Source organism: Clupea harengus, chromosome 5 (assembly GCF_900700415.2).
Source record: "Clupea harengus chromosome 5, Ch_v2.0.2, whole genome shotgun sequence".
NCBI classification, from domain to species: Eukaryota; Metazoa; Chordata; class Actinopteri; order Clupeiformes; family Clupeidae; genus Clupea; species Clupea harengus.
In genome coordinates, this window is record NC_045156.1 from 21,119,483 (window position 1) to 21,136,247 (window position 16,765).

The 16,765-nt window shown below is 42.0% G+C and overlaps 2 protein-coding genes across 2 annotated transcripts; one reads left to right on the top strand and one right to left on the bottom strand.

Moving 5' to 3' along the window:
* Positions 1-3,994: 3,994 nt before the first annotated feature.
* Positions 3,995-9,467, top strand: zgc:171566. Its single transcript, XM_012824867.3, has 9 exons — positions 3,995-4,884; positions 5,183-5,297; positions 5,383-5,433; positions 5,550-5,634; positions 5,777-5,915; positions 6,073-6,179; positions 6,526-6,616; positions 8,677-8,814; positions 9,338-9,467. The coding sequence occupies exons 1-9, from the start codon at positions 4,782-4,784 to the stop codon at positions 9,457-9,459; spliced, it is 951 nt and encodes a 316-aa protein (XP_012680321.1). The 5' UTR covers positions 3,995-4,781; the 3' UTR covers positions 9,460-9,467.
* An 829-nt stretch (positions 9,468-10,296) lies between these two features.
* LOC105897829 (podocalyxin-like 2) lies at positions 10,297-16,042 on the bottom strand. The gene is made up of 4 exons (XM_031568055.2): positions 15,672-16,042; positions 14,522-14,583; positions 13,879-14,058; positions 10,297-12,609 (listed from the first exon to the last, which is right to left on the bottom strand). The coding sequence occupies exons 1-4, from the start codon at positions 15,928-15,930 to the stop codon at positions 12,340-12,342; spliced, it is 771 nt and encodes a 256-aa protein (XP_031423915.1). The 5' UTR covers positions 15,931-16,042; the 3' UTR covers positions 10,297-12,339.
* Between the last annotated feature and the right edge of the window lie 723 nt (positions 16,043-16,765).

Consider the following 16,765-nt stretch of genomic DNA (forward strand, 5'->3'; position numbering starts at 1 on the left):
CAGAAATTAAGTTATGTGTAATAATGTGAAATGACACAGGGAAAATGTATTGAACACATGACGAAAGGGAGGTGCAAAAAGGCATGGAAAGCCAAGACAACACCTGAAATTTATCAGTAGTTAGAAAGCAATCCGGCCCCTTGTCAGTGCGAAATTAATATCAGCTGGTTCAGTCCCAACTGATGGCCTATAGAAAGGTGTCTCATTACCAAGGTGTCACACAAGAAACATCATGAGCAAAGAGCTCTCTCGAAACCTTTGCAACCTTAATGTTGCAAAACATACTGATGGCATTGGTTACGGACACATTTCTAAACCTCTAAATGTTCCAGTTAGCACTGTTGGGGCCATAATCCGGAAATGGAAAGAACATAATTTCACCATAAACTAAGTAATGCACTCAACCGCCATGACCTGTATGTACGCTCACCAGGCAAGGCTCCAAAAAGCTTGTTGAAGCTTGTTTAAAGTTTGCTGCACAACATTTGGACAAGCCTGTGAAATACTGGGACAATATCGTCTGGTCAGATGAGAGCAACATTTTACTTTGGATGCCATAATACACACTATGTTTGGAGGACAAATGGCGCTGCACACTTAAAACACCAGTTTGGGTTTTTTACATTGCACAGTGTCTATTTCTCGGTAACTTAAAAAAAATCTAAGCAAAGAAAAGTTTTTTTTCTAACATTAGATAGCTGACTTACACACCTTGCAAATCCCCTCAGATGTAATTTACTACACCCACAACCGCGGGAGAACCATAAACCAAACTGAGTCCCTCGATGCAACTGCATGACCATGCAGTAACGCAGTTGCAGAGGTATAAAAAGGCCTTTACCCAAGCTCAATTTATGGTTGTCCGTTTTCAGAAACACGCAAGCGCAAGAGCCCCTTGCATGCCCCTTGCGTGCTTTCGTACCCCTTCTCGCGTGCTTGCGTGCGTCTCCCAATTTTTTTAACTATCCAACAAGGCTACTCAAGCCTTCGACTTCCACGCCCACAGATGTCATGGGTTAGTAGGCTTCTATAAGGTCGTCTTAAAAAAAAAAACGTTGCTCCACCTATTATTCTGGCGGTGAATTGCTTTTGAGTCCATCAATACAACTGCGTGGCCAGCCGCAGCTGCAGTCGCAGAACCATATTTCGGCCTTGAGTCCGACGTTGAAGTCGAAGGGGGCGTGGCAGGAGCAGAGTTTAGCGCTGGCGTGACATATATGCACACATCAAACCACACACACACACACACACACACACACACACACACACACACACACACACACACACACACACACACGACCCTCACACACACACACACACAAACACACACACACACACACAAACACACACACACACACACACACACACACAAACACACACACACACACACACACACACACACACACACACACACAACCACACGGCCCTCACACACACACAAACACACACACACACACACACACACACACACACACAAACACACACACACACACACACAAACACACACACACACACACACACACACACAAACACACACACAAACACACACACACACCCACACAACCACACACACACATCAAACCAGAACCACACGGCCCTCATGCCCATTTCCCTTCAGGGCAAAAAAACTGAACTAGTTCACATTTCCAGCAGGCACACGCTATATTGCAAAGGGGATTGGGCAAAAAGTGTAAAATTATGCAAGGTATTTCTTTGTAAAAACTGTTGACAGTGAGAGAGTGTTCAACAACGGGTAAGAAAAGTGGGGGCTGACCGGTTTATTTTTTATTTTCAATGGTATTTTTTATTTTCAATGGTTTCTTCTGTGTTGTCGCAAATTATTCACTTGTAAAATATATCGGTGAAATGCTGCATTTGGGCCCAAAGAGGATATCCTGACATTCCAATCAATATAGTGGCACATAAAAAGAGCTTTACATATTTAGTATTGAGTTCAGTTTGTTGTCTAACACACAACTATGACAATATAGTACATTTTGATAATTGTAGTACACTAAGTTCATTTCCTCAGTAATAAGTAGGATTCCCACCCCAGATGTTATTCCTATAGCACTACTACTGCACAAATGCAGAAAGTATGTAATCTGAAAAAACTGCGGTGTGCCCTTATAAAAGGGGTTTGTGGATAGAACAGCCACTTCATGAAATGCATGTGACCATTGAGTTGCACAGTTTCTCACACTAGCAGTACATGTCTTTGTCTTCAAGGTTGGACCAATGTTTTTCAGCATTTATATCCATCACAGACATAAAAATGGAGAAAAACCACCAATATATGGTGGATAAGGCTATTGATGTCTCTTTTCTGTTATCTTAAATCCAAATCCAAAAGTAACGGAAAGTAATCAAGTTACATTACTTTAATATTGTGATACTTGGATTAGGTTACTAAATACAATTTTGAACACGTAATCAGTAATTGTATCGGAATACATTTTTAAAGTAATCCTCCCAACCCTGATTACACATAACTTAATTTCTGAACGTATTTGTTTTGGTTTCTTTGCCTATATGGATTACTTGGGTTGTTAACAACATCTGGTGAAAATGTCATGTCAATAGCACCTTTGGAAATATTTTTACTGAGAAAAATGGTGACGTGTTCAATACTTATTTAACCCGCTGTATGTGGTACACATCTGATGTGAAGAATTATAGACCTGTCTCCCTTGTTCTTTTTTTCCTTGAAGAGGTTATCATCAAGCAAGTTTATGATTTCCTGTCTCAGAATATTTTGCTATACCCTAAGCAGTCTGGTTTTAAGAGTGGTCATTCTACTGAAACTGCTCTTTTATCTGTGACTGAAGCATTGAGAGTAGCATAGGCCTCTGCTCAGTCATCAGTTCTGATCCTACTAGACTTGTCAGCAGCCTTTGACACAGTGAACCATGACTTACTCCTCTCTATGTTGTCCAAATTGGGAATTTCGGGGGAAAGCACTCAGTTGGTTTGAATCATACCTCAGTGGACGCTCATTCAATGTGTCATGGCAGGGACAAATGTCAAAATCTCACCCACTCTCCACTGGTGTACCTCAAGGATCTGTACTTGGACCCCTCCTTTTTTCTATTTACACCACACCCTTAGGTGAGATAATTTGTTCCCATGGGTTCTCCTATCAATGTTATGTGGATGACACTCAACTTTACTTCTCTTTCCCCAAGGATGACTCCACAATTTTGGATCGAATTTCTGCATGCCTCAGTGATATTTCAGCTTGGATGATGGATCATCACCTTCAGCTCAATCTTTTGAAAACTGAGCTCCAGCTCCTTGTATTCCCAGCCAACCTGGCTATCCAACTAAATATTAACATCCAGCTTGGTTCAACTTCATTGACACCAAACTAAATTTGCACGAAACTTGGGAGTTATATTTCATGACCAACTTAGCACGTACCTTCTGTCTCGAGGTTTTGTCGGTTCACACTCTATAATATTCAGAAGATCCGACCTTATCTCATTCAAAATGCTACAATTTATTGTGCAGGCCTTGGTTTTGTCTAAACTAGATTATTGCAATGCAATTTTAACAGACCTGGCATGTGTCGTTAGACCATTGCAGATGATTCAAAATGCGGCGGCACAATTGGGTTTGATCAACCAAAGAGGACACATGTAACTTCTCTGGTCACCGGCTGGTCGTTTGCTCCCTAAAGCTGCTAACATTAAATCTAAATCCCTCACTCTGGCTTATAGAATATCCATTGGATCAGCACCTGCCTATTTAAATGCTATGTTTTAACTCTATTCCCATTTCGCTCGTAGTCCCTTGGTGGTGGAATGACCTACCTAGTGCTGTCTGTTCAGCCTTCGAATATTCAAAAAGTGCTAAACAACTAATCTTTAAACTATCATCTGTCGAATTAGTTAATTAGCTTGAGGCCTACTCTATAGTCAAAGTTTTGGAATGTGTTATTGTTGTTATTATTATTATTATTAATAATAATAATCATATTGTTTTTTATTGTTATTAATTTAACTAATTGGTACCGAATATTGTTTTTTTTATATATTTTTTTCTTCATTAGGCTAGTATTACTGGCTTTTTTATGTTTTTAATTCATCTTTGAATTAAAGACTGTTTTTAATGTTTTGCAAGTCACAATTGCAAGCATCTGCTAAAGACAGTAGCCATAATCATAACCATTATTAAATATGTGAGGATTGGGCCTCCATAGAACAAGATGCAAATCACTGAAATTATGATTTTACTTTTCAGTGTGGCATGTTCTCTTCACGTCAATGTTCTCTTCACGTTCACTTCTCTTCAAAACAATGCCTCTTCTGCACTGCATTTGCACATGGCACACGGTTTATGCGTGCTGCGCAATGTAAAACAATATGTCGTATTTGCATTTCAGGGTGGCACGAAATCTCCATAGGCCGTGCCCCCTCATGGCAACACATGAGAGCACTGAGGATAGACTTGCATTTCCAATAGTCTGTACACACCCTTCTTGCAGCCGAATGGAACGTTCCTAGTTTGAGAATTTCAGGTGTTCGGACACGTCCTTCAGTGTGGTGGAAGCCTGGCAGGGCAGAAGAAGGCGTCGTAAGTACTGGATGAAAAAGGTTAGGTTAGTAGAGGGAGGAAGATAGCCAACAATCGAGCATCCCCGCATGCAGCGCGTTGAAAGAGATAAAAGAGAGCGAGGATATTTCCTACGACCAGCTGAGGCCGCCCCTGGTCAATTCATTGCAACACGACTGTGGTGTCAGTGCATTTTATTTTTCCCATTTGTTGAACACCTGAAGTGAATGTGTCCTCCGGTATTTGTCTATGCGGTCCTGGCCGCGTACCTTTGCGGCCAGCTTGTCCCAACAACGTGTAGCCTTGTCCTAAATTACAGACCGATTATCGGTAAGTGTTCTCAGTTAATTACTATATTTCCACAGTGCTTTCTGAAACAATTATATTTTACAATGTGTTAAAGTCATGTGCTAAGCTATAGAATGTTCTGGAATTAACACCAGTTTTGAATTGACATAGACTCTTCTCCCTCCTTCCAACAGAGAAAAAAAAACATTTTCTCATAGCCTAAAGCCAGAAGTCTTTACTGATGTATTGTAATCGGTAAAACGGCACGTTTCTATATGTCAGAAGCAATTAAATAACGTAGTCCATTTCTTACTGATGGATGTCGCGCTTGCTGTTAAAGGTATATTGGCTCAGGAGAATCGAGACAACGACCTACATGCCCAAGGATCATCCTATATTGCCGCCTCATACGTGAAGTATATTGAAGGAGCAGGAGCAAGAGTTGTCCCTATCAGGTAGGCTATTCATAGTCTGCGCAGTGTGTGCAATGTCATCACTAGAACGGTCACAGAGTAATTAGTGTTTCCTTTCTTTTGGCAGAATAAACCAAACAACTGAGCAGTATGTGAAAATATTCCGCTCAATAAATGGGTACGTTGTTGCCCTATTTTATGGAAACACATTCAAATTGAATTATTACAATTCAGTCGTGTATGTCTTCTGATTGTATCTCATGAAGGTCATTATGATGTTTTGCTGATTAACAGATTACTGTTGCCGGGCGGAGATGTGGACCTACAAAAGTCAGAGTTCAGTAGAGCAGCCAAGATTTTCTATGATCTGGCAATAAAGGTACATTACTTAATGTATCTGTATGTTTCACCCATCCCCACCCACCGACACACACACACTCAAACACACAATGATCCAGTGATCTAACTAACATCTGAGGGGTTGTGACCTTTGCACTGTATGTCTGGTTCCAAACCCTCAGGCCAATGATGCTTCAGATTATTTCCCTGTATGGGGGACTTGTCAGGGCTTGCAGCAGCTTACTGTTCTGACCAGCAATAAGAACCTTCTCACCCTGACCAACACCAAAGCTGTGGCTCTTCCCCTCTCTTTCACCCAAGGTGTGTATCTTGCTAGACAGCCACTTCAAGTATGGAGATATAACATAATACACTGATTCATGCTCTGTTGAAGAAATACATTTTTATGTTCTGTTAATCAATTTCTCTTTGAATAATTTCAAGTTATCCAACCAATGACATTCTTTCTTTTAACAAGGAGCTCAAAACAGCAGGTTGTTCAAGAATGTTCCAAAGGACCTGTTGCAGTCTCTCGCAGTGGAGAACATCACCTCCAACTTCCACAGCTGGAGTCTCTCTCTACAGGTCAACCATTTTACTGCTACTGACGTCCGCATGGCATTTACGTTCACATTTATTTATTCAGTTAGCAGACAAACTTTTTTTCCTCCAAAGCGACTTACAGTACAGATATACATTTTCATCTGCCGCCTGTGTGTGCTCCCTGCATCCCAGTAAGAGCCCCTGTGTGCACACATGCGCTCCCTGAGAATCGGGGACCCAAACCCTTAACATTTGTTAATTATCCACGCTGTACAGATGTCCAGTACATTTTCATCAGTAGCCTATCAGGGATCGAACTCACAATCTTAGTGTCCAGTTTCTCTTCCAGTTTCTGGAGTTTTCTCTCAAACTATGCATGTCTTCACAGAACTACTCTCGAAATGCCAAGCTGAAGAGGTTTTACAAAGTCCTGACCACCAATTCTGATGGAAGGAAGGAGTTTGTTTCAACCATGGAGGGTATGTATGTATGTGTGTGTGTGTATGTGTATCATGAGTGGGGAGTATCACTTTAAAAGGAATAGGTGGTCATAAGATGGTTTTGGCAGAAGTTTATAATTGATTTTAAACACTCTCAGCTGATCTCAATGAGGTGACTCAGGTTGCAGTACACAGCATTTTGTTGCATAGAAACAGTCAGAATACCCGAAGAACATAATGCATAAAGTTCATAGAGTGTTTGGAGACTGAAACAGGATGTGGTAAGTTCACAAACAGGGAGATGGGTGCTCATTTTATGTTTCGTATATTTTCCTAATCTTTGCTTACCTAAGGTAGGGTGACTGACCAGGCCTTTCTCTGTTACAGCTATGGCACTGTGCCACATACCACACACACACACACACACACACACACACACACACACACACACACACACACACACACATTCACGGCTAAGAGAAAACATTTCCATCTACTTTTACATTTAGTCATTGTGTTAAATTTAGTCTCGCCATTTGACCCAAAGTGTCAAAAGCAAAGTGCCATGAGACTTTGAACACACCACTGTTTCACAGGGGTAAGGTGCCATTCACACGTACGCGTTGGAATGCGTTGATCCGTCAAGGATGGGGTGACGTCATCCTTTGCCGAACTGAATTGTGGCTCCGTCGGGTTCCGTTGCCTTTCATGCGTTGCTTGCGGCAGGTTGTTCAACTTTTCGAGAAGCAACGCATGCGTCAGCCAATCAAATTGCCTTTTATGCATAACTGACAGCACAGGCGCTAGCCAATCAGATCGCGTTTATGCTAACGTCTAAAGATGGCGGACCAAACTCCGTTGATGGTCGTATTTGTACCTAAAAGTTGTTTGTTTGACTTTTTTTTTGCTTAGATTTTTTTTACCGAGAAATAGACACTGTACAATGTAAAACCCCCTTTATTCTAACTGAAAAATTCATCTGATAGGATTTGCGAGGAGTCCGAGCCACCTATCAAATGTTAGCATGCTACTACTCACAAGGTAAACAGCTTGCTAGTGGCGTGATTGGTTTGTTGACCTGTCAATCTCACTATAACGTCTCTGTTATCAACACAACCCCATGCGCCAGACTCCTCCTCCGCCATCCGTTGGATCAACGCATTCCAACGCGTAGGTGTGAAAAGGCCGTATGTGACACAGAAAAGAGCAAGAGAGGGAGATGGGAAGAGTAAGTTTGCAAATATCGTGTGGCATCAGTGCATATCTATCTCTTGTGCTAAATGTGTCAAGACAAGTTAATTCACAGTCACCCTTATGGTGTCTGTTAAACGAAACATGACGCAGTAAGCGTGATAACAAGGAAATTGGTGTTTATTTCCATAATCTTTGTTTACCCCAGGCAGGATGACTGTGCAACCTCTGCTCTTTCACTGCAGTGATGCTTTGCCACGTACCTCACACATAGCCAGCTGAGAAGCATTTACAGCTACCTGATCATTTAGTCAGGTTTGTAATTAGTCAGGTGATTTTTACCCATTGCGATTTACAGATGAAGTGTAATGCAAGCTGATCAGGTGGTTACCATTCTGGACAAACAGGATGCAAAGTGTTTGTAGAATGACACAGTAAGCTGAGAAAGCTTATCAAACACACAACGTGCACACACACACACACACACACACACACACACACACACACACACACACACACACACACACACACACACACACACACAGAGAGAGCTTCAGTGCAGTCTTAGTGTAGACAGGGCATGTAGTCTACCAACTGCTGCAAAGCCTGGTTAACTGTTGCATCAGGGCAATAAATGTCTCTCAGGGGACAGTGCAGAGGTGTATGAGGGAGGATGGAGCACTGCTCTTGTATTCCCCTTGGAGACCCCCCATTCCCATACTGGCTGGGTCATAGTAGCCACATTTCCACCATCGGGCCAGTGTGCGCCGGGCTACGTGCAGTTCAGCCGGAGTCCATGGCCTCAGTCTTCAACCCGCAGGAACAAAATTGATTTGATTGATTTGCCACAGTCTGCAACTTGAACAATAAAGGCAAAGATTTATGCTCCTCTGTTCTGCCTCCTGCAGCCTACCGCTACCCGTTCTACGCAGTGCAGTGGCACCCTGAGAAGAGCCCGTTTGAGTGGATAGACAAGCCCGGCATGATCCACTCCGTCTCTGCCATCCGGGCGTCCTTCTACACCTCCAGCTTCTTCGTCCACGAAGGTGAGGGTGAAGAGAGAGAACGCAACTGTGTGTGGATGAGGGGGAAAACAGGTGTTCTGAGTGGCATCTGAGCTTGGTGGGAGGATGTCAAATTGAGCTCTGTGCCTCTGTCTGCGGGAATAATCAGTCAGCTATGTTCAATGGGACTCGAGGGAAAGTTCAAGGGTAGTTTAATGTTGTAATTGATTGTATTTGGCATAACATTGGCAATGTCCTATCAGCTGTGCTCAAGGGAACTCACAGAACTGCATTTTAAGGTTTGCTATCTGTAAGAAAGAACACAGTGATTCTGTGATGAATTGGGTATTATGTGCAGGTAATCAGTGGTTTTATGATATCATGCTGTATGCAGTATTTTGCTTGGAGTTGCCCACATTGATATTCGTTTTGATGACAACCTAAGAATCATTTGAAAATCTAGCATCGCATTATCTGTAACAAACCTAGTTTCATATTTAAAAAAAATTAAAGTGTCACATACTATGTTAACTGTGTGTGTGTGTGTGTGTTTGCTTTTATGTAGCCATGAAAAGTCAGCATCGCTTCCCTTCACCCAGTGAGGAGAAGGAAGCCCTGATTTATAACTACTCTCCTGTCTTCTGTGGACTAGACAGCATCTTCATCCAGAACTACTACTTCGACTGAATACCCCCCCCCCCCCCCCCATCTAATAAGCTCATAGTACTATGGCTGCTTTTGGTGATGTTCTCCATTTTGTGCTCATCAGAGTTGTATTGGTCACTTATTAGGGTTTTATTCAGTGGGGCCATCTCAGTATAATTTTAGTTGATTTGTTGTGGTATGTGGAGTGTCTGTTCTCAAACTTGTGTTGTTGTTGTTGTAATTAAACAGTGTTTTATGTGAGTGACAGCATAAAAGCATGGACAATATCAGGTAACAGGTTAATGAAGTATCAGGGCATGTACCCACTGTTTTATTACAGCAAAATATCCACACACGACAGCAGTGCCATCAAATTTCCTTAGATTATGACTTGGTGTAAATGGATTAAAAACTATTTTATTGATTTCACTGTCTTGGTATTGCTTTATTTCGCAATTTCTATCAACCTTTAGTCAGCAAATACCAGTTAGGTGTTGACATATTCTAGATGACTCACCTGTGTGATATTTCGCTAAGCAGTCCATGTTTATCTGCATCCTATAATCTAAAATACTCCTATAATCTGTATATATATATATATATATATATATATAATTATAATATAATATATATAATACAAATCGTATTTGTTTCTAATTTACAACATTAAAAAAATGACCAATTGGGTAGTTATTACATTATTTTCAGTGCTTCCCTTTAGTGTGTGGCTGTTAACATTCATATTTTGTACACTGGGTGGCGCTGTTACTTGGTAAAACTTGGGTCACATTGTGTGAGACAACAGTAAGTATATTCAACCACAAGCCCTTGCAGCAGACTCCATTATTGGGTATATATTATGGGAGACAAAAGAGTAGACATGGTTTCTCCAAACATTTATTGGCTATGCCTTCAGAGTAATCTCAACTCTATGTGACACTTCAACACTGAAAGCAAATGTGAATGAAATATTTTGTACAAACTCAGAAATAGTTGAGGTAAGAAAAAGATAAATAAAATGTGCAATTTGCAGTCAGTTCTCTTACACATGAGCTTTCTAAACCTAGCTTGTGAGTACTATACTCTTTACAGTCTCATAAGGACCACTCTTTTGCAAGCTAGGGAGGTTTTCAAACGGAGGATGACGGTATACAAATGATAAGGAGCAGATAGAGATACAGAGAGAGTGAAAGTTCTGATTATAAAATCACAAAAAAACATCATCTTGATTTGGTTCTAAATCTTCAAATATCTATGTAGCTATTAGGACAGTCATAACCTCAGTCATATCAAACAGTGGCAGTCCAGAGATATGATAGGCTAACAAAAGTTATGTTGGTTCTATATAGATGTTTGAAAATGCAGGACTTCTTTTGCTTGACCGCCATTAAGACCAGCATTCTGAAGGTACAGTATGTTCTCTCCTTACAGACACATTGTGTCTGAAGCTGGTCAAACATACCAGTCACGGAGGAACATGATCTCTCGAGTAAAAAGTACGGATAAACTGTAGTCACATATTTTTATCCTAACTAAGCTAGGACAAGTCAATCTTAAAGAGCTAACAATGAACAGCTGTGCTTTGCTATAAACATCTCATTCCCAACTAAGTAATGATATGATTGGCTTTCACACTACCGCTATGATAAAGTGAACATAGTCCAACTGGATTCTTATTTACAGGCCTATGGGTATAATAAAGGCCAGAAGTATTGTCTGCAGCATGTACGGTTACTTCTTTAGAGTACAATGGAATATATCCTTATTTAATACAACATGAGACCAGGAGGCACACTGACAGCCATTCAAACACGTTATAAGGAGCAAGGCATGTGTGCTTTAATCAAGCATTCAACACATTAAAATGCAAAGAGCCAGGTCCAATAGATGCTACTTTCATTCATATAATAAAGGTATCAATAGGCTTAAGCTGTGGTACACAGTCCCGACATTCTGGTACGTGTGTCTGGAATTGTGTCTGGGACAACCATCGGCTGTATATATACAGTCATTGGGAACACCTTATACTTGACAATACTTAGATTTTTGTGTAGTTTGGGTTTTAGAAGGTACCACTCAAACAACTGATCTAGCCCTAACCCAGGTATTAAGGCATATTTAATGCATGAACCGAAACCGTAACAATAATAGTATTATTCATAGTAATGAAGTCTTTGGACATGAGCATTTTAACATCAAGGACAGCCAAACAATGTCCAATTCAGCTTCATCAAACCCATGAAGGCCATGTTTCAACTTAAATTCAAAGGGAATTTCAAAAGTAAGTGCCAGAGAGTTTTGGGCCTTGAGCTATTTCCATGGTTTCCAGCCATATCTCAAGGTGATTTGGATACACTTTATATTCCATAGCCCATGTTACAGTGTAAATACACCATCATGACCAGTGTGTAGTGAGCAACACAGAGTAACACACCTGATAGTTTGTAAATGCACAAAACTAGGGTCAGGGTTTGCATTAAGGTTATGGAAATACAAACGATCAAAGTGCAGTAACACACTGATAATTGTGTAGAGTAGAGGTGCAGTAAGTAATTATTTGTTAAAAAGAAAAAGAAAATGCTTCCGAGCGTATAACTCTGAAGGCATCAATAATAAACAGTGTTCCCCAATATTACTGAGAACTTTACACACTTTGTTTCTTAGTTTCTCTGTCAGCCCTTTTTTATGTATTTGTACGGGCCCTTTACATGGTCAACAAATGCATCAAAACAACATGCACAGAAGACACAGGAACGATTGTTTGTCCTTCACATAATGTCATTACTGTAGGTCTAGAGGGATATTAACTTTTTCACAACAAAAAACACTAACTGCACCTTTATGAGTTACAGTGTAGCAGGGGCTGTGTTAAAGTGCTAGCGGTGGTTTCCTTTAGCAGCCCTGTTACCCCTCAGTGTTGGGTTAGAGGTGGGTGTCCTCTTCCATGTTGTCCACCTCCTCTTTGCCAGGTTTGTTGACCAGGATCTTCCAGCCCCCACTTCCTCCTCCTCCTCCTCCTCCTCCTCCTCCTCCTCCACCTCCACCTCCACCTCCACCTCCACCTCCGCCTCCGACAGGCACGCCGTTGGCGCTGGCCTTCTTCTGCAGCTCCGATTGGCTATCGCTTGTTACATCCAAAGTGGGGTTGTCATGGCAGCCATTCTCCACAAAATGGAGCTCCTCCCCACGTGACTGTTTAGGGAACACACACACACACACACAGAGACACACACACACATAGAGACACACACACACACACACACACACACACACACACACACACACACACACACACACACACACACACACACACACAGATAGACACACACAGACACACACACACACACAGATAGACACACACAGATAGACACATACAGACACACACAGACACACACACACACACACACACACACACACACACACAGAGGCAGAGATTAAAGATGGGATGGCACCACCCATGGAGTAGTGGGGGGAGCAGGAGGTGGAGGGGTTTGGGAGGGGAGCCTTAACAATGAGTGAACTCGTGGTGCATTGAACCAACAAGGATTACTTTAAGTATAATTTAGAGCTTACCGTGGATTTGCTCATCTGTCTGCTTAAGACTACAGTAGTGTAATGCTGATTTTTGTTCTTATTGTTGTTTTTGTTGTTTCAGAAAGCATATTGACATTCCTAACAGACATTCCTAACAGACAACACCATTTGACCTGGCCTCTCTTGCACCTGCTTCTGCAGCAGTGAGTGCAGTAGGTCAGGAGAGGTGGCTCAAATGAGTGCTATATTGTGTCGCTATGAATTCTGATAAGGTTTGTAAAAGTGCCTTCTATCAGGTTATCAAATTCAACACATGAAAAATGAAATTTTATATTATTGCAGGGCCAAGCACAAAAAATGCACCACACCCCTGCAGAGACTCCTGTATGGTGTCATCTGTATTATTTTAATAAAAGAGAAACACTGCTTTTTATACTTTTATCTTAAGACTGCATTGGTAAATTATGAATATCCTTGCTTTAATCATTATCCAACCAAATGGTCTGTAGTCATGCCATTTCAGCTACAACAGAATCTTACTTTTTTATTTTGTTATAGTATGCACTATATGAGAACCATCACCACCAACATGTGTGTGCACGCGCGTGTGTTTGTGTGTGGGCGTGTGCGTGTGCGTTTGTGTGTGTGTGTGTGTATGTGTGTATGTATGTGAGTGAGTGTGTGTGTATGTGTGTGAGTGTGTGTGGTGTGTGTGTGTGAGGGAGTGTGTGTGTGTGTGTGTGTGTGTGTGTGTATGTGTGTGTGTGTGCGCGTGTACATTTGTGTGTGTGTGTGTGTGTGTGTGTGTGTGTGTGTGTGTGTGTGTGCGTTTCTGTATGTGTGCACGTGCGTTTCTGTGTGTGTGTGTGTGTGTGTGTGTGTGTGTGTGTGTGTGTGTGTGTGTGTGTGTGTGTGTGTGCTTCTTACCATGTTTTTCATCTTGGGAAGACGGCGCTGCCAGCAGATGTAGATGAGGCCCGAAGCAATGATGACCACACACACCGACCCGATGATGACCAGAACCACAAAGAGTTTGCCGTAGTCGCTGCGCGTCTGACTAGGTCGGGCATGGCAGCTTGTCACGCTGCTGTAGTTCTGGATGCCAATCTGGATAAATAACATTTGTATTTCTATTCCATTATATATCATTTATATTTCAAATGACTGGTGAAGGGATGGGATGCATGTAATGTTCAACATGACTAAGTGGTCTGATGAAAGAACGTGACTCAAACAGATCTGGCTAAGGTCAGGCAAAGACAGGGGAAACTTTACAGTCTCCAAATGAAATAACAGATGCAAACATAAACCAGATATATGTGTGTGTGTGTGTGTGTGTGTGTGTGTGTGTGTGTGTGTGTGTGTGTGTGTGTGTGTGTGTGTGTGTGTGTGTGTGTGTGTGTGTGTGTGTGTGTGTGTGTGTGTGTGTGTGTGTGTGTGTGTGTGAATGATTAGTTTCCAAATTGTGGATATCTCGAAATGTTTATATATGCATGGAAAACAAACCATTTCAAACCTGTTTCTATTTTTTAAACCTGTTTCTATGTGTTAATAGTGCCCGGAACCTTACCTCTTGCAGACCTCTGCGGATTTCTCCTAACATGGAGAGCACATCCTTAGTTGCAATAACACCTAAAGGGATAGAATGGCACAGAAATGAAGGGAGACCACATATTAGTCATAATAATGTAATATGAATCCCTTATCAGTCATAATAATGTAATATTAATCCCATATTAGTCATAATAATAATCATCAATCAAAGTAAATATAATAATTTTAAGAGCACTTCTAGCATAGCACTGCTGCCATCTATAACACATGAGCTATTTCTGTCTGGTGCTTAGTGAGGCATATTTATCACTCTGGCATAGATACTGTCATACTTGGGATACAGCTCCACACAGGCACGGAACTGCTGCAGTGAATGTGTGTGTACGGGGTTGGGGGGTGGGGGTGGGGGTGGGGGGTCAGTATGGTGGGGTGCATGACACATGTGCGCACACACACACATACACACATGCACACACACACACACAAACACACACACACACACACACGCACACAGCCTAAAGACAATCACATAGCAGATGATTGTGGAGCAGTCTTTAAAATGCAGCTCTGTATCGGCCGCTACAGGGGAATTCACAACACACACGTCAGTGGCCTCACTGCAAGAGGCAGTGCCTATTGTAAATAAAAAATCAAAGCACCCATCAATTACACAGGGGAGAAGATGTTCATCAAACCTGATGCAAAACAATCTAAACTTAACCATCGTAACCTGCATTCAGGTGGCATTCCCTAACTTAGCTTTTCTGAACAACAGCTTTTAGGATCAGCCTTGTGAACTATTCATTACTTTGTGCTCACTCTCAACAGAAGTCCTAGATAACTGCAGCTTGATTATTGGTCCTCAACTGTAAGTCTCTTTGTATGAAAGCGTCTGGCAAATGAATAAAAGTAACTATAACTTCCTCTATACCTCAGTCCTACACAGCCCTTTTTCCATCCTTGGTGCCCATGGAAAACATTGTAACATGCAATCAGCAGTCACTCACTCCTCAACCCTAGCTTTTCTGCACTATAGCCTTTAAGATTAGTCTTGTCGGCTAGAGTTTCCTCTATACACTACTCCTACACATGCGTTTTTCCATGTTTCCATCCCTGGTGTCCATAGCGTGTGTGTGTGTGTGTGTGTGTTGGCTGGTGTAGCGTACCCTGTTCGCTGGCGAGGGTCATGAGCAGCTGGTGGTCGTTGCGGGTGGGCTTGCTGAGGGAGATGAGCCAGGAGCCGTGGGGGCTGTTCATCTTACGGGAGAAGGCCGCCTCCAGCATCTCCAGGAGCCGTTCCCCACTCTCCGCGCGAAATTCATCCTGAAGGAAACACAGCACACCGCCACTGTATGACACACACCGCCATTTAAAACTATCTCTGGGTTTGTTGCTATTGACAATATATAACCACTGAGGCTTCATTGTGCACGGATAGCTACTCTAAAGAGAGAGTGTAAGAAGAGGAACTCCACATCAAACTCATCCTGGAGGAACCACAAAATCAGGACAAACACACTGCAGATGTGTAGTTAACACTCTCTGGGTCTGTTGTCTGAAGACCCTATATAACCACTGAACTGTATTGTGTATGGGGACTGCCTCTAGAGAAAAGGGGTAAGAAGAGTAAATATCAAGGAGACTTCCAATTAAAGGGAAAACTGCATTTTCAGATAATCAGTCAGAGTTTGGCTACAAGCCTATGCAAATGCACCAATGAGGGTTTGTGAGCCCCTTGAGGTCTGTGACAGACAGCACACGCATACTGGAATACAACACTGAACTATTTATCATGCTAACCATGCTAACGTAACAACACTAACCAGAGATTGTTTATTGTGAGCACTTTAAAACTTCAATCACTTCACTCAAAATCCGGCGCCTGTTATTGATGTATAATGAATCAAGGGAAATATCTCAGTTGAGGAATAAAGCAGATAAGATAGAGGTGGTTTTTAGCCAAAGTCAGCACAGCAGTGAAAAAGTTTAGCTACTGCAGAGCCAGCGGTTGGCCATCTGCTGCCACTCAGTAGGATGTTTCCGGAACACCATCCTGCATCTGCAGATTCAGCTCAGCTAAATATAGGGCTGGAGGCTGTCAGAGGGGCTCTGTTGTTCCTGCATCTCTTCTGCAGTAGGCTTTATTACCCACACACACCGGTGCACTCGCACAAGCTTACAGTGTGTGTGTAGTTGTGTGTGCATGTGTGTTTTTGTACACCTCCAGATCAGTAGTGGGTGTGTGTGTGTGTGTGTGTGT